Source organism: Sinocyclocheilus rhinocerous, unplaced genomic scaffold (assembly GCF_001515625.1).
Source record: "Sinocyclocheilus rhinocerous isolate Xijiao unplaced genomic scaffold, SAMN03320098_v1.1 scaffold4236, whole genome shotgun sequence".
NCBI classification, from domain to species: domain Eukaryota; kingdom Metazoa; phylum Chordata; class Actinopteri; order Cypriniformes; family Cyprinidae; genus Sinocyclocheilus; species Sinocyclocheilus rhinocerous.
This window is the reverse complement of record NW_015624020.1, coordinates 104,409-123,901: the sequence shown is the minus strand read 5'-3', so window position 1 is coordinate 123,901 and position 19,493 is coordinate 104,409. Positions and strand designations below refer to the sequence as shown.

Here is a 19,493-nt window from a genome sequence, read left to right as displayed (position 1 = left end):
GGTTGTTTTTCATGTCCGCGGGTTGAAGCGACCCCAATAACATGATATTTCGCCCCGGGAATGTGACTTTTACGAGGGGAACTCGTACTCGTGTACATGTATGAAAGCGTGTATTTTACCCCGTGGAACGCAATTTTTTTTACAGGGGGCGGGGGACCCCCCCCCCCCCAAAACGCGATTGGGCTAGTTTTGAATAGCAATTGGGTGGTTTTTGTTGTGAAAACCTGGCAACCCTGTTTCCAGTGAAAGTGGTTGATTGCAGAGTCTTTTAGGAAGCTATTTAAGGGACCTTGTACACGAGAATCCCACCACTGAAAACATGGTATGGTTTTCTGTCATATTCTGGTTTTTCAGCGATGCTGATGACTTTGAGACCCAGTTCAGACATTTTTGTTTACAATCATGCTAGCAACCAGGTGGAGGGGTAGCAGGTGGGATCTCCACATCTAACCAATCCCCCACTGTTCAGCCCTGCTTAGAAGGGTGTGGATGAGCTCGCGCCTTTGCAAACACGCACATATGTTTCACACATCAAACCTGGCAAGACGGGGAAGTTTGTGCTTATGCAACGCAGACCACATGCATTAGCCTGTTTGTGTTTACATGTATGCAAGTGGCATTAAAGCACGCTAAGCTAACAAGAAAACCAGTATGTATTGCATTCTGTTGAAAAACCGACACAAAACACCACAGCCATGAGTAAACAGACCCAAACAGGACTTGTTTGCTGAGGCGTTGTTTTATGGGTCTTAAACAGAGTGTGATATCAGCTAGTTATTTACAAGACGTTTGCTACATTTGCTTCGATTTGCAGCAACTTAGACAAGTGAATTGTAGCGTGTGGCAACATGTGACGGTCACATGCAGTGTCAATATAATTAGAGTGTTGCTTTTACCACCTTAAGCATGTCTTCAAGGGATAATAGATGTGTATTTTTGAACCTCCATGCTGACAGGTCTGTCAGTCATGTTGTATTGTTCTGATGGCATGCGTTTTGAGAATACAATTTTTAATGAGCAAATTTTTTGTATTTGTTTACTCCTTTGTATGTTTTAATTTGTATTTACAACAATAATAATAATTATAATAATTATTATTGTTTATTTATAAATTTTTTACTATAATGCATTGAATATAAATACAAAAAGGAAATGAAAAAGAAAATTTTGAATAAATATAATAATAATAATAATTATTATTATTATTATCATTGTTGTTGTTGTAGTAAATAAAAATATTTAAATATACAAAAGAACATAAAAAGGACATATTTTCAGATAAATAATAATATAATTAAACTATCATTGTTATTGTTATTATTATCATCATCATTATCGTCATCATTATTGTACTATATTACAGTGAATAAAAATCATAAAAAGGCATAAAAAAGACAGTTTTGGATAAAGATAATAATAATAATAATAATTGTAAAAAATAATAATAGTAATAATTATTGTTGTTGTTGTCATTATTATTATTATTATTATTGTAAATAAATAATATGTAAATATACAAAAGGACATAAAAAGGGACATATTTTTGATAAATAATAATATAATTACGCAATACAATTATTATTATTATCATCATTTCTATTTATTGTTTTTATAATATTTTTGTTTTTTCCAGTGTTGTCCCCAAAATATTTGCTTTTTTTCAATTATGTATATATTATGCATCATAAAGGTAGGCAATTCTTAATTCTTTAATTACATTATATAAGACTAAGATAAACTGTTTCATTTTTTCAATGTTGAAATGCTCTCTTTTCCTATTTTTGAACCTTTGTGTTGACATGCCTGTCAGTCACGTTACATTAATACAGACACCCGTAAGTGATTTGACACATGAAGTAAGTCTGAGACCGCTTGACGTGCATGACAGACATGCCAGATCTGCTGTCTGATAGAAGGTTTTGGTGTAGCAATGTGTGTTTATTGTGTCTGTGTGTCTTGATGTTAGTTTTGCTCATGATTTATTGTCTCGAGTCGCATATTAAATATTAAAGTGTTCAACCTTTGATGTCTATGACTTATTCAGAAGCTCACGGTGGTTTGTGTAATGTATGTTGCATCAGTCCATTTATTGCTTCTTCCCCAAACCTGCTGACATATCTGTGTGTGTGTGTGTGTGTGTGTGGCGCATAATCAAAATGAGTGAACAAAGCAGACAGGGCTACTAGGGTGTCTGGGAGGATTTCAAACCCCCCTCCCCACCTCTATCTCGTTCTCTCTTTCTCTCTCTCGCTCTTGATAACGTGTAATGCTTTGTACTTGCGGAGCATCTAAACCCTAAGAGTACGGTTGTGCAATCAGTAGCCAGTGTGTGCTTCTCGTTCTGACTATTATTTCAACTGTTGGTGAGAACTGGAGACTCATTAACTAGAAGAGACCTGCACGTTACCTTCAAAATGCCTCGGAGACTCTGGTGAGTTCAGCTCCCCGTTGACTTTAATTTAAAATCTTCATGATTGTGATGGATTTTGATGCTTGTAGCTGAAATGCATAAAATGAAGTTTCCATATGGTGTTTCTTAGTAGTTCTTACTGAAGCATAATGCATAAAAGGAGTGTTTCTCATATTTTTGCATGGGAGCAAACTCTTGTTTTGCGCTGTAGAATCTGTGTGTCAGGTGGTACATTCAGATTGTGATTGTCAATGTAAAGCACTGTATAGGTGATGTTTCTACGATGTGGCTTCGCTTTGATTGCACAAAAGGAGGGGAGGAAGTATTCAATGCAAGTCAATTTCAACGGATTATAGAAGTATTACATAAGCTGACAGTTTAAGAGTAAGTGGCTCAGTGCTGCTGGTGTTTCTTTGGGTGTCATTCAGCTCAGTTTGCAGCACTGAAAGTATAATCCGTTACTCACCGTAAAGCTTGTCACACGTTCTGGTTCTCCCTGCTTTCTCTGCAAATCCAATCCGGGAACAGCTTCCTCACCCTAGCCATGGGGAATAGACAATGTAGCATGTTCCTCTTGATTTTGACGGTGTAGTTTTTAGACGGCATACATTTGTGAATGCAGTTTTTAGTAATGCAGATTCATCGTTTCTTTGCTATTTTTATATACTTATACGCTTTATTATCTTTTTATTTATAATATTATTTTTATTTAACAATAATAAAAAAAGTGAAATAGAAATATTCTTAGGACAACGCTGGAAAATAAATCTGAAAATAGTAATAAAAAAATATATTTGTAATATTAATATATTAATATAAAAATGTAATTTACATTTAATATAATATTTATAATTATACTATTATTATATTTATAATAATATTTAATATAATTATATTTATAATTATACTATTTTGTGTTTTTCCCCCAGTGTTTTCCCTAAAATATTAGCTTTTTCCTTTTTTTCTATTACTTTTCAATATATATTTTTTATCTAGGCTATATCTCTATAATGCATCATATAGATAGGCTATTAATAATATAATTAATACACAGTATACTTCCTTAAATTCCTTTAAAATACTAAGCTAAAGTGATTCTTTACAAAAAAATAAAGAAATTACACGTACAGTAATAGTTCACCCAAAAATGAAAATTCTGTTATCATTTACTCACCCTGTATGTTATTACATCATCTGTATGAATTTCTTTCTTCTGTTGAACACAAAAGAAGATATTTTGAAGAATGTTGATAACCAAAGAGTTAACGATAGCCATTGACTTCCATAGTATTTTTTTTCCATACTATGGAAGTCAGTGGCTACTGTCAACCCAAACAGGTTTGAATTTTCATTTTTGGGTGAACCGTTACTTATACCTTTCAAAGTATGACATATTATATAATGTCACAAGGTATATGTTTTAAAGTTGAAGTTGATTGTGCATTTTTATTAACTGCAGTCATGACAACTCTCGGAAAGGATTGTAAAATCTTTATTAATGTAAATAGAATGTGCATAGGTTTGGTGTTGCCGGATCAGATATGCTACGCTGCTGCAAAGCAAGTAGACTTGCTTCAGATCATAAAATTAAAAGGAAACATGCTGCTGCTAGAGAGAGGAAGATCCCCCCTGGCAGATCTAGGCAGGTGGTGCTGGGGAGGCAGTGGGCTAATTTAAGGACACGCATACTCGCATACTGCGCGGACATGCCATTTTTTGAATACGTCCTGTATATATAGGAAAATGGTAATGAGTATGTGAATCCGATTGGCTGGGAACATAGAATTGAATGAACCAATTAGAGCGTGTGTAGAGATTCCTGGCTGAACTATTCATTAAACTAATCTAATTTATACTTATTAAAGATATAACCAGGAATAGCTAAATATTAGGCTGCAATATAAATGTATTAATTTCAAAAACATACAAGCTTCTTAGAAAATTATACCATTTTTTCTACTTTAGTCTGTTCTCTACTTTAAGTGTGTTCACTGAGCCGCTGGTATTCTATTCAACCTGAATTCATCCTCACTTTTAGTGCACTTGACACTTTATTCATTGTTTGACTGCTGGTCTTCAGTAGACAGAGCCTCTTCCACATCACTGCTCATTCATCCTCTTCCTTTCTCTGTCTGTCCATCTCTCCATCATGCCCTACAGGAGTCGTGCTCGTCTGATGAAAAATAAATGCACAGCTGGAAGATTGAGATCCTCTCATAGTGAAAAAAAAAACAGTTAAACAACTGCACCGCTTATAACCTGAGACAAGAACTTGATTTTGTAGTGATAGAATTGTTAGGATTTGTTTCATATTGCATTTTTAACATTAAAAACTCATCCAGCACTATTATGACTGTATGTTCGCAAGCATGTATAAACATTGTGTGTGTGTGATTGTGATCTAGTTAAGCTTTATTCCCTCTACACCTCAGTTTCACATGGCCCTATTAAGATTGAAGCTCATTTCTACTGGAGGCAGTTAGGCTAAAGACAGCAACAGTCGTAATAACAGCTCCTGCTGAGAAATCTCATTGTCATGTTACAAAACTGTGTTATAAAAGAAAAGCAATTAGTCTAATCACAAACTGAGCCCTTCTCTGCTAAAAAGACCACCGTGACTGGTCAGCTTATGTTTTGTTTTAGATGCTGGTCCATTAGGCTTCTTAACTAGCTAGCTTCATCAACTTGGACCCGTTTAGAAATTCACACCGGTTTATAGCAGTGTCTTTATCATCGATTAAGCTTCTAAACTGGATTTAACGTGCAAACTAATGCCACTTATAGCTACTTGTATGTGAATGTAGACTGTTTTGTTTTTAATGGAATAGTTCACCCAAAAATGAAAATTTGCTGACAGTTTACTCAACAAGTAATCCAGGCAAATCCAGTCCATAAATAAACCATTTACAAAGTGAAAAGCTGCATGTTTGTAAGAAACAAATCATGTGGATTACTTGTTGATTACTGTGATGTTTTTATCAGCTGATTTTTCATTCTGACGGCACCCATTCACTTCAGAGGATCCATTGGTGAGCAAGTGATGTAATGCTAAATTTCTCCAAATCTGTTCCAATTAAGAAGCAAATTCATCTACATCTTGGATGACCTGGTGGAGACACATTGGCAAAGCTTTTTTCAACATTCAAGTAGAGGGACTGCACTTAACTCAGCAGTAGCGCTGGGTAGATTACTTAGAAATTGTAGTTACTACTTCCAAATGACATGATAAAAATTGTAGTTAGTAACATAATCCATTACTTGACACATTTTAGGTAATGTAATCAGGCTACTTTTTGATTACTTTTAGATTACTTTTGACCCAAGTTGTTTATCACATTGATTTAAATAGTATAATCTTGTACCATATTGATATAAAAATACAAAGAGTAAGAAAATACATTCCATTCATTGTAATTAATAACATGAAGTGCATTAAACATTGTATTACGTCAAGGTTTTCCAAACTGGGGTTCATAAAGAAACTGCAATTTAATGAAAAGCTAAGAATTAAATTATAAACGTGTAAAATTAAAATAAGTCATTTTAGAATAACATCAATCAAAATAAAACACTTACTAAAAAAATATACAAAATTATTTGTTCACCTGCATGTCATGTGACCATTAACCTACAGAGAACCATGAATGTGCAAATGTGATGCTTAATTATTAAAATATTTATTTTAGAATCTCAAGGTACTTCAGGTAGATATGTTAGGTGAAAGATGTTTAGATGACAAGGTTTGGGAATGCCTGCATTCAGGGCCGGATTTACCTCTTTTTGTGACATAGGCAAAACAAATTTTTGGGCCCCCCTTCCCTATTAATATGTTAGGCCTAATATTACCACCCAAGCAAACAAAATTATTTCTTAATCAGTGCAAACCGTTACAGTGTTTTCTATCGCAATAAGCGCTTGCGTAGCACACCTCGCTTTTCAGAACAATGAGCTTTGTAAAAATTGACGCGTTTCAGAAAGGCGGGGCATAGAGGAGAAACAATAATGTACAGTATGTGGAAAATATTGTGTTTTTTTAACCTTAAACCGCATAAACACATTTCATTACACCAAATACACAAAATAATGTTCTTTTTAGCAACATCATATGACCCCTTTAATTTATTTGAGAACTGAGAAAGACCATTCAATTAGGCTAATAGGCGCGGCGGCCTGGCCACATGATAACCACTCCCGGAGTGCATTATTTCTCTAAAAATTTTAACGGCCTGAAACAGAGGCTTGAGCCATTGATATGCAGGCTAAGGCAGTTATTAATACAGTCTAATGCGGTTATTAGAGAAAGAGAGCGCGAGAGAGGGAGAGAGAGAGATTAAGCGCGAGTGAATACGTGCCTCTGTGCGTCTTTCAGCAGCGTTCAGCAGCGTTCAGCAGCAGCACATACTTCACGAGAGCAAATACAGAGGGTTCACAACAAGGTGCAAACAAGGCCAGATTAGACTTTGCCAAAAACATCTAAGAAAACCAGAGTACTTCTGAAAAAACATACTTTGGATGGATGAAGTTAAGATCAACCTGTACCCGAATGATGGGAGGAAAAAAAAATGGAGAAGGCTTGAAACAGCTCATGATCCAAAGCACATCATCTGTGAAACATGGTGGAGCAGTGTGATGGCTTGAGTATGCATGGCTTCCAGTGGCACTGGGTTACTGGTGTTTTTTGATGACGTGACAGAGGACAGAAGCAGCTGGAAGAATTCTGAATTGTATAGGGATATGCATCTACTAATAGCGAATCTTTAAGTTAAACTGCTTCAAGAACCTCGCAACTGAGAAATGTCATAGCTTTTCAGCCGCGAAACTATTTTATTGATAAATTCGCGGGGCAGCGCTGACAAGAAGTTTCTGTTCGGGTCTCCGCGTGTGTGCGCGAATGCGTTTCTGTACTGTGTGTGCGTCTGTGAGAGAGACTGGGAGAAAGAAAGCATGATTTCCATAGCCTACATAAAAAAGGTGGAAGACATGGAAATAGTTTGTCATTTTTTACCCTATTGTTTGTTATAATTATTTGCTCAGTGTCTTCTGGGGTTTTGGTTCTTTTACTGTTGTAGATAGCCCATAGTATAACAAAAATATTATATATCTCTTCATTGTGTTTGGGCCCCCCTGGACGAGCGAGCATAGGCACAGACGTGCCTAGAATGCCTATGCATAAATCTGGCCCTGCCTGCATTACATGTTTATAAGAAATAATATCAATTTGAGCATTTATTGTGTTTGAAAGACAAAAGCCTTCCAATGCTTTAGTAATACATGGTTAAATAACCAACTGAGTGATAATTCAAATAAATATTAATGTGTTCATCAGTAGTTGAAGAAATGTTCAAACACTTTATAAACCTGAAATGATTTTTGTAAATCCAGTGGTCAAATGCTATGTAGGCACCTGACTAATGACTGATCTCTCTGTGTGAACGTCCACAAAACTGAAGCCTTTCTGAGTGTATGTAAGCGGTAGCTATTTTACAAAGGGAAATTTAAAAGATGAAAAAGAGGAATTAGGGAGAATCAATAAATTCTGAATAATTTATTGCTATTGTGTGAATAATATGTAATCATGTAATCAATAACAAAGTAACAGCTGTCTGATTACGAGTGTTTTAAAATGTAATTTCATCTAATTACAAGTACTTAATTTTTGGAATCTGATTACGTAATCCAGATTACAAGTAATCAGTTGCTACCCAGCTCTGCTCATATATCATAGGAGTTAAATGTAAACCCAGCTAATTGTATGACATTAGTGGTGGTTTTACATGCAGCAATGCCTCTAGGGAGCCAGTGTCCATCCTCATTATTTAACTGATCAGCTCTAAGCAAACCTGAATGGATTTGCCCTCAGCACACTGAATATTTTAAACGGAATATTTTTTTTCTTGGTCATGTAAATACCTGTTGGCTACAATAAGGGCATGGTCTATATAGAATGAAATAAATACTATAAAATAATTTATGCAACATATTTTAACCCTCATAATTTTTCCTATAAATTTCTTGTTATGCTATTTTATTGCAATTACAAGCACACATTTATCATGCATTATTAAAATAACTAAATTCAAGAACCATTATTCAACTATACTAACAAAATGCTTCTATGAGTAGTGTGTCATTACAGATATTCATATTGTTTACTGCATCTTTGAGATTATGCTTCTGATTGAATTATGCAAAAAAAAATTACAAATTTAAATCATCAAATATTCATGTATTGTTAGTGTGTGTCATTAAATCTAATGGACATGTCTTTACAGCACCATATTTTTATTGAAATATTACCACTAGAGGGCCTTGCATTCACATTATACTGTACTGAATTTAGGGTTGAGTACAGTTTTATCAGAAGAAAAAAAAAAAGTATTAGGATAAAACTTTTAAAAAATATACAAATATTTGGATTTACTACAATTAAAAGGTTTCTCTCACTTATAACAGTCTATAAGCAGGTCTTCTGTATTTGTACATGTACAAACAGTGGCTTGCATTGGCCTGAGCTTCTGAAAGCATTTCAACAGCTGTGTATGATTAGATTCTTACTCTGTGTGTGTCATAGAACCATTAAAGTCGAGTGGCGTGTTAATCAGGACACACATTGTGCACTTCCTGACAGAAGGATGTGTAATGTAGCGTCCCAGCCTTTCTGACACAGACAGCTGATGTAAATGAACAGCATTTTAATTAGGAGCTATTGTGTTAGCTGAAATACTGTTGGTGGATATTGTGACGCATATATTTTCTTTCTTCTTTTACCTCCTGATATGCTGTCCTCTGTTTTTTATGCATTTTTGCTGTTCTTATTCATCTCTTTCAATCATTGTCCAACTACATTTTCCACGTCAAGTTCACCTTCTTACCTTCAGGAGACTCACAAACTTATTTTTGACAGAAGTCAACAGATGCACCTTATTTTGAAAGTGAGATTGTACAGGGAACATTTCTTTCCTCCCGGCTTTGGATCAAAGCAGGACAGTGTACATCAGAGCAGTGGGGGACAGAGATGGTGCAACACAGACTGAAAGAGCAGATAAAAAGTGAGTTAACAGATGGAGGTGTGGTGGAACAGCATGGGTTGTGCATACCAAAAAGACTACAGTATTAAGTACAGTGTTGTCGAACAACAACCTGTACGTTAGCTGATAAACAGTTTGCACAGTTATAAAACAACATCTACAGTTAGGTCCATATATGTTTGGACACTGACACAATTTTCATAATTTTGGCTCTGTATGCCATTAGAATAGATTTAAAATGAAGCAATCAAGATTAAACTGAAGTACAGACTTTAAGCTTTAATTCAAGGGGTTGAACAAAAATATACCAAAAAATGCTTAGGAATTACAATCTTTTTTATGCAGAGTCCCCCCATTTTTAGGGGCTCAAATGTAATTGGACAAATAAATATAATCATAAATAAAATGTTCATTTTTAATATTTTGTTGAGAATCCTTTGCAGGCAATGAATGCCTTAAGTCTGGAACTCATGGACATCACCAAAGACTGGGTTTTCTCCTTTGTGATGCTTTGCCAGGCCTTTACTGACTTCAGTTGGTGTTTGTTTGTGGGTATTTCTGCATTTAGTTTTGTCTTCGGCAGGTGAAATGCATGCTTAGTCAGGTTGAGTTCAGGAGATTGACTTGGCCATTGCAGAATATTCCACTTTTTACATTCAAAAACTCCTGTGTTGCTTTTGCTGTATGTTTTGGGTCATCGTCCATTTGTACTATGAAGCACCGTCCAATCAACTTTGCTGTATTTGGCTGAATCTGGGCAGAGAGTATATCCCTATACAATTCAGAATTCTTCCAGCTGCTTCTGTCCTCTGTCACGTCATCAAAAAACACCAGTAACCCAGTGCCACTGGAAGCCATGCATACTCAAGCCATCACACTGCTCCACCATGTTTCACAGATGATGTGCTTTGGATCATGAGCTGTTTCAAGCCTTCTCCATTTTTTTTCCCTCCCATCATTCGGGTACAGGTTGATCTTAACTTCATCCATCCAAAGTATGTTTTTCCAGAAGTACTCTGGTTTTCTTAGATGTTTTTGGCAAAGTCTAATCTGGCCTTGTTTGCACCTTGTTGTGAACCCTCTGTATTTGCTCTCGTGAAGTCTTCTCTTTATTGTAGACTTTGACAGAGACACGCCTACCTCCTGGAGAGTGTTCTTCACTTGGCTGGATGTTGTGAAAGGGTTTTTCTTTACCATGGAGAGGATCTTCTGATCATCCACCACTGTTGTCCTCTGTGGATGTCCAGGCCTTTTTATGTTGCTGAGCTCACCAGTGTGTTCTTTTTCTCAAAATGTACCAAACTGTTGATTTGGCCACTCCTAATGTTTCTGCGCTCTGATGAATTTGTTTTGTTTTTGAAGCCTAACAACTGTCTGTTTCACTTGCATGTAGAGCTTCTTTGACCGCATGATCTGGGTTCAGAGCAACAGCTTCCAAATACAAATGGCACACTTAGAATCAACTCCAAACCTTCTACCTGCTTAATTAATGTAGATAAAATGAAGGAATAGCCCACAACTGTCCATGAAACAGCTTTTGAGTCAACTGTCCAATTACGTATGGTCCCTTGAAAAAGGGGGGAGGTACATATTAAAGAGCTGTAATTCCTTAACCTTCTTTCCTGTACTGTAATTCCTTAGTCCTCTTTACTAAACTGACCAATCACAGTAGATATTCAAATGATGGAACATCACTTGCTTCCACCCAAAATGTAGCCGAAAAAGGCACATAAAACTGAAAATATTATTCGTTTTTTGTGCAGTTAGAAAGTTTTGTTCTTTTCCAGTGTCTGTACTATTTCTACCCAGAAGTTATGACAGATAAAAGTGTCTTTGTACTTGCATGTAACTCTTTACTCCCTCACACAAGCACTTTGAATGTGTTTTGGTCTTCCACTGCTGATCCATTGTTCCATTATACTAGACAGATGTGTTTGACCGTTGTGCTTGTGTCTTTTGTAGTGAAGATGTGGTCATTGTTCAATAGCAATTCACGTGATCAGGAATTTCAAGATTTCCCCATGCATATTTTAAAACGGGTTCAAGTTGGTCACTTTGATTTGCTGCACTGACCAAGAAAAAGCCCCTCTATTAATTAGAAATGGCCAAATTGTCTCCTCAATATTTGATTTTTTTTAGTGGTTCAAGTGCGTAGCGTTGAAACACGATTGTAGTTAAAGGGTTAGTTCACCCAAAAAATGTTTTTTTTGTTTTACTCACCCTCAAGGTATCCTAGGTTTATATGACTTTCTTCTTTCAGACAAATCCAGTTGGAGTTATATTAAAAATTGTCCTTGCTCTTCCAAGCTTTATAATGGCATGGGCGGGTGTTTTTTGTTCAACAGTCCAAAAGTAGTCAAATACAGTGCATCCATCCATACTAAAACGTGCCTCACACGGCTCCGGGGGTGAATAAGCAAAACAAAACGCCGGTCACGCATTAGAAGCACAAAACGAGGATTTGTAAAGAAAAATGTCAGAGGGTTTCGATATAAGCCAAGAGGAGACTGGTTTCCCTTTGCTAAAGTAAGGAAACTTTGCTTCCTTTGCTCCTGTAAACAAACTCGCGAGACTAGCATGCTGCTGCTGTATGTGCTGCGCATACGTCCTATGTCATCCTTGGTGTGTCCCTTTGTGTGTCCCTTGGTGCGATCGACCCTCAATCTGAGGTCACATGAGAAAAATCGCTGAGTCTGGCCACTATGTGGTGCTATTATTGGACAAAAACATAAAAATGGCAATAACTACGTATCTGTTAGTCTGATTAACTTGAAAATTCACGTACATTATCTGTGTCCAAAGTCAATGAGCACGTTTGCGTATCTTGAAAAACATGGCTGCCAACGGCCAATGACATTTGAGCACCTATTAGATGGGTTAATGGAGGCTGATCGTAATGAAACTTAGTGGGCCTGTTTGACTTATGGCCTTAAAGGTCTGTGAGAAACTAAGGGGGTGATATCGCATTTTTCAAGTGTTTCACATATACACGATATTCATAGCATATGATAGATCTCCTCATTATGAGCAACTTTGCCTCTAGAACCACTGCTCTATATTAAATCATTTGTTAATTATTTAAGATTAATTAAAAAACGACAAACGACTTTTGTGAACTAGTCCTAGATTGTCTGTCCGATTTTCACCAAAATTTATACAGACCATCTTCAGATGGTGATGATAAAAAGTTATCAAAAGCTTTTTTTTGAATAAAGACAACCTTTCTTGAATAAAGCATGAATGAATTTGACAAAGAGCTCGCCGAAGTGGACATGAGGCTATATCTCCTTAATGCTTATATTGTATTCAGATCAAACTTGGAGTTTATGATAACCATGTCTTGAGGTTACCTGCACAGTTTTGGCAAAGCACCACCTACCTAGTGGTCAGGAGATATGAAAAATGACGAAATGGTTTTAAGGTTATATTTCTGCAATGCTTTGGCATATTGGCACCAACCTATGTGTTTGTCATTGTCACCCATAGTTAACCACACCATGTCAATTTGGGAGCAGCGCCATCTATTGGTCAAAAGTGATAACTCATTAATTAATGTAACTAGTAATTTTATTTATGATTTTTCAGCCGTTTTGAGTAAAATAATTTGAAAATGTCTGTAGTTACTGAAAGGTCTTAAAGCACTTGGGGGAAAAAACTGTGGTGTGGATGCCAGTATAGTTATCATTAGAGTTATGTTTCTTGGTCCACTTATAATGGTCATGAAGAGTCAAATTGATGCATTAAGCCATATATGATGTGATATATGAAATATCAAACTGTATGTGGCCTCTGAGAACACAGCTGCCTGTTGGTACAGAGCTGATAAATTGAATGTGTTTTGGTACACAGTGCCATAATAGAGGGCACGTGCACACAAACACACACACACAAAACACTTCAAAGGCAACATAGAGAGAGACTTCTGGATCTGCCTTATACCTTTAGTCTTGGTGCTTGTGCTAGTGCAGTATGTTGGGGGTTTTAATGAAAAGAAGCAGTGCAAAACTGGACTGTTTATGAACTACTCTAGAAAGCCAATGCCAGTCTATGTGGCATCCCTGCTGAGAAGAGAAGGGCAGACAGAAACCTGTAGACTTCAGATATTTACCCACTCAAATCTCTGTTGCTGTCACGTTTAGGGATCAAGTGCTCTTGTGGCTGTGTGCTCTGTCTCCAGGGTCTTATCAGTGACTGCATGTGTGTATCAGGCATGAAAGCAGCAGGGGGCCAGTTCTCCCAGCACGTGTGCACCTGGCGGACCAGTGGCCTTGAATACTAAGCACACGGCTCTGGTCGTGGATCTTCCTGCCCATTAGCTGTCAGTTATCATGGCTCCTCACCTCTTCCTCTGGAAAAAACGCTCACACAAGTACAGCAAGCTGTGCTTCGAACTGGCATATCTGTTCAATTGTGGTTGCACATTGTGGTTTAACAACAGGCACCTGCTAGTTGTGCTTTTTGAAGCATCAGGTCTAATGATGGAAAGAAACACTACACTTCCTCACACATTCCTATGGATGTATTACAAAATAATTCACTTTTTTGTTTGTCTGATGCTGTCGTGAATATGCATAATTTCTCATCTGTATCAGGTAGTTTCCGCAATTGTGGCATATTTTGGCATTACATTACTTTTTAAAAAACTGTTTCTTAAATAATTGTAAGAATAAAAAATCAAGTATAATCAAATATATCTTTAATTTATTATCAATACAAGTTTGTATGCAACAAATGCCTTGTTTATAATGGGTTTTAATGTTTTTGTCTCGTCGCTCCGGACGGACGGCATCACAGTATGGTAAAGGGCGTAACATTTCCGTCACACGCTTGAGGTATTCGGCCAATCACCATGCACTGGATAGCTGGCCAATCAGAGCACACCTCGCTTTTCAGAACGATGAGCTTTGTAAAAATCGGCGCGTTTCAGAAAGGCGGGGCATAGAGGAGCAACAATAATGTACAGTATGTGGAAAATAGTGTGTTTTTTTAACCTTAAACCACAAACACATTGCATTACACCAAATACACAAAATAATGTTATTTTTAGCAACGTTATATGACCCCTTTTAACTTCAAACTTGAGTCCTCTATTCATAATATTGCTTTCTCTTCATCTCATCCCTAATCGGGAGAGAAATATGCAAAGATCAAGCACAATTACAAGCAAAAACAGTACAAAAGAGTTCTAAACAAATATATCAATGGATTTATATGTGAGAGGAAAACAGGGGATGGACTTCTTCACTGGAGGAAGTGTTATTTTGAATTATGTAGTTGTATTTTGACCAGAAGTGACTGTTTAAAGTCAAAATGCCATTGATTATATTTTATTAATGTAATAAATGGTGTCTATTTGATTTTGATATTTAATATTTATTTCTAGAAAATAACAAATAAACAAAAATTCTAACTGTTTAGATATTGTAATAAGGGTGCAAAAATTGCAAACCTCATAAAACGGCTTGACCTAACAAAGAAAATAAGCATTTTTTTTGTTTCAGGCTGTGTTTTGTATCCTGAATGGAAAGTTGCTCAATGTATTCAGCAAAGTAACTGCAATCTGAATACCACCCTGATGACACCTAAGCCTATACTATTATTTTATGATTTGCTCACGTGAAAATATCACCTCCATCTCCACCATATCCCTCTTCTCACACATCCCCACCTCAGCGTCTGTCACCCACCTCAACACAGTGTGTTACTCCTGCATGTGAGAGCCGCTCTTTATCATCAGCACTGTCTGGTGGCTTACATGAAACAACTCAAATCTCCTGTTTTTACTGAATAGCACCCTTGTCTTATTCAGTATCATACCACCACATAAAGGATGTTCAGATCATCCCTGCATGTCATGAGTCATTTGTATTTCATGACTGTTTTTGAAATGAGCTGATTTGCACACTATATATCGTTACACTTGTTGTATTGGCATATTTGTCTGGCAGCCATTAGTCTGTGACACACAGCTCTTGATGAGTCTGAATGCCTCATCATAGAGCGATACACCAGTGTTGTCCTGCGCACACGGCGATAATTGCCTTCAGCTAGCAAATCCCCTGAAGCATTTAATGCTCTTTATGTTACGGAGGTGTTTCGCTTACATCTCGCTCCGGCCGAAATCATAACAAGTAGCAGATTTGCACAGCGAGTGAAATTAAATAATGAAAATGGGTTTATAATTGCAGGGAGTGTAAACAAAGCCCTCGAAAATCTCCATATGACTTTCTGTTTGAAGAGTCTAAGACAAGACCACTTCAACATGCATTTTGATGCATTTCATATATCAAATATCACTTTTTATGAGTTATATTGGATATTCTTTGAGTTAGGATTCTTTTCTAGATATATATGGATGTAATATAATGGATTGCCAGTTAATAGTTGGTATTTTGTTCAGGATTTGGTGTCTTTTGAGATATTTAGAAAGGTTAACTCGACATTAAAGAGACTGAGAGTCATAAAAATGTGCCTACAGGGCAGGAACAAAATCCACACAGACACCATGTAATCGCTGTATCGAATGGAAGAAAAGAGCTGGAATAGCAATAATTCCATACTGTGGGCTTCCGAGACTTAAAACACAAGATGACAAACAGAGAAAAAAGGTGCAAGACAAAAACAGATCACCGCATATCTGAGTAAATGTATATGTGGTGAGAAAAAGACAGATATATAGTAGAAATGTCTGAGAAAAATAGCAGAAGAGCAGAGGTTAAGCAATGAAAGCTCCTTAATCGAGAATAAGGTGTCAAAGTAAAATGCCATTTGAGAGGGAGGGTGATAGAGAGAGAGCGAGCGAGAGAGAGAGAGAGAGAGAGAGAGAGAGAGAGAGAATGAGAGGTATTCACGGTGAAGGATGCACACACACAGTCTGTGCAGGCGAGGACGGCACCTCATCTTTGGAGATTGTGACGATGCAGATTTAGCCAGAGCTGGTGTCTGTGTGATGTGACGAGAGACTGAGGACTAGGACTGAGACTGAACCTGAGGTTTGACCATGTCTGAGTTCAGGTCCAGAGTGCGCTGTCGGAGAGCTGGTGTCCGTGCTGCCGCCGCTCTTATCGGACTCCTCCACCGTTCACGCAAGCGGTGTGAGAGACGGAGGTTGACGGAGACAGACGGCCAGTGGTGGGTGAACATCATTGTGGGTCGTATATATCTGTATGTGGTGGAGAGAGAGATATGTGTGTGTGAGAAAGAGGTCAGAACATCCATGCATTATTTAAGTTTGTACTCAATGCAACACTGCTGTTCATGAATTAGTTTTTGGATTCTGTCACACAAAGTTTGGCTGGAAATTGAAACTCCAGGGGAATGTTTTGGAGGACTTGTACTCAATTAATTCTAGGCCGCATGTTCTGCACACTTTATGAGCAAGTTGTGCTTAGTGGTTTTTGGTGCTCTCTGGCCAAAAAACAAGGGAATTTTTGGTAGCTTTATGATTTTATAAATAATATAGTTACTAGTAATACTGTTTGATGAGGATTAGTGTAAACAAATTGTTCAGTGTTGTGTAGCAGCCAGGTTTTGTATCAGTACTTTACATGATTCAGTCATTTTGGCATCTTAATTTGTAATATTATATTTTAGCATCATCAGTAGCATCTTGATTTCAGAATCAATATTTATTTCCTAGCAAACTGAGTAATGAGTATTTTTGAGAGGAAATGTGTTTCTATGGGTTTTGGATGGATGGATGGATGGATAGATAGATAGATAGATAGATAGTGAAATTACCCACAATCACTCTCGCTGAGTTTTCCAGGAAAGGTGTTTTCATGTTGACTGAAATGACAGACAATGTGACAATAAGCTGTTCACATCCTCCCAGAGGTGTGAAGATAATTCTCCTGGTCAGGATGTGTTGTTTACTTGGTATGGTGCCATTTATTGAGTATATTTCTCTGTGTGTGTGTGTTTTTTTGTCCAAATATGAGCTGAAGTATCAGAAGTTTTTGTGTGTATAAGTACATGCAGACTGGATTCTTTTGGCTAGAGTGTTGAGTATGTGAGCGAAATACCTTGTCAAGCATAATGAACGATATGTCACTTGCTCCCTAATACGAATATATTGATGGATTTATGGGATCTATTTACAGAGAGCTTATGAAGGATTGGGTGGGTATTTTTAGAGCCTTGTTCATTTCTGTCTCTAACCTCTCCCTTGCTCCCCCTTTCTCTCTGTTTCTCTGTCCGTACCTCACTTATGAAGAGGGAGGTGGAAAGCGAAGGAAAATTAATTTTGAGCAGGAGCCTCTACATCCTCAACCTGTCAGCCTCCTGTCCTGAGAACTCATTTAAAGAACAGATTGCCCATCTTTGGCCCATTTTTTATTGATGATCTTGAAATCATATGAGGGTCAAATAGGAGAGGTACATTCCTGAGGAGTGAAATGAGGCAATAGAAAGGCTTTCAGCGAGGATCCTCTCTGTGTGAAGACGACACTGCAGACAACCATACAAAATTCAATTGTCAGCTTTTAGAAGTGCACTTATAGTATCTTTTTTTATTATAGCCTACTTTATACTTTCGCTATTTTACTGACATTTAGAGGCAGTTTTTAGCTTCTGATGCCACATTGAAGAAATTCAAAGTCAGTCAGGTTAACTTGTTCCACCAATCAATCAATCAATAAATCAATCAATAAATGCATTCTTTTTTCACATTTAAACATTCATAAAGATGAGAAAGAATAATGAGTGCGCCTCTAAGATTAGTAGACGAAGATCATAGATTAATGCATTAGGGAAACTGTGCAAAATGTTACTTTCTGTGTATTTCAGTACATTTGTAGCTGTATATTTGTTGCTTTAATGTTATTTTAAAAGTGTGGAATGACGGTGATGATGTCACTGTGTTGCAGGAAGCAGGAGTTGCTGACCATCTCCAATGTACCCCTGGCAGACTGCCCTCCCTCTCCCCCCAGAACCGCCCCTCCCACCATGAAGGTAAGCGGCACGTCTGTTTCTCAGGGCCTGTTATGAATCAGCACTGAAAGAAGATTTGCAGAGAGAGCTTACAGCTGCAAAAAGCAAATTGAGGCATGGTGTCAAGCCTCCAGATAACATTTCAGAAATAGTTTATTATAAAGCCGCAATTATTGACTCATTTGGTTCACACAGATAAAACCGTCTTTCTTCTCTCTTTTCTGGAGACAAGACCCTAGCACAAACCTGTAGCTGGTGATGTGCCCTGTTTACTCAGTAGACCATGACTTCAGACATCATCCCCTAGGTAGTCTATACCTGTATGCTCCTCAGAGAAGGAAGAAAGGAAAAGCAAACTCTCAAAATGCCTGTCACATTTTATAAGAATGGAAGAGTTTTTGAAAAATGCACTAAATGTACAATAGTCACATGTATAGTGGGATCAATTTTAGTTAGTCAGCTTATTGCAGATATTCTTATTTTATGTGAACATAAATTACAGCTTGCCACACAAAGACAACTACACTATTCCCTGCTGGTTATGTATAACATTAAGGGTCCCAATACAGAACCCTGAGGAACCTCAAAATGTTCTTTTTTTTATTATTACATGTTTATAACAGATTGTCAGACTAACTTGTGTTGGCCAGGCAAGATCCTTTGGCATTCTGTGAGATCAGCAGCTACAAAAGCAGTTGTATGAATATAACAGATTGTCGGATTAACTTGTGTCTTCTGGCATACTGTATACTCAGCAACAAAAATAGCAGATTGTGATATTTAGTGCTCTGAACTGACAGTAAGTGCTGCTTGCTGCAGCAATACATAAGGGATTACAAGACTCAACCACATTCATGTCATTCACACCTAGTAGACTATAATGCGTGATGGCCTTGATGTTGACATGCTAAATAGAGTGAAAATACTTGCCATGTTATAGGTTAGCCAAAATATTAACCTCTATATTTCTTTTTCAACAGTCTACTCAGTTTTTTGACATGTTGGACAAGATGGAGGTAAGAAGTGAAATCCTTGAAAAAAGTGAATATATACAGTATATATAATATTACCTTGTTTGTTTTTATTTTTACTTGGATAGTCAGCTGTCAGCTAGAGTAGCTACT

General features: G+C 37.1%; 1 protein-coding gene across 6 annotated transcripts in view; it reads left to right on the top strand.

Moving 5' to 3' along the window:
- The window catches only part of LOC107737605 (rap1 GTPase-activating protein 2-like), a 46,039-nt gene that overhangs the window by 12,822 nt on the left and 13,724 nt on the right, over nucleotides 1-19,493 (top strand). For 5 of the 6 annotated variants that reach the window (XM_016549183.1, XM_016549175.1, XM_016549191.1 and 2 more), the window contains exons 3-4: nucleotides 18,306-18,390; nucleotides 19,350-19,385. In XM_016549183.1, coding sequence (XP_016404669.1) covers nucleotides 18,306-18,390; nucleotides 19,350-19,385 — 121 coding nt within the window. Of the gene's footprint in view, nucleotides 1-2,250; nucleotides 2,432-18,305; nucleotides 18,391-19,349; nucleotides 19,386-19,493 lie in introns of those variants that run through there. The other variant, XM_016549205.1, reaches the window with a different exon arrangement.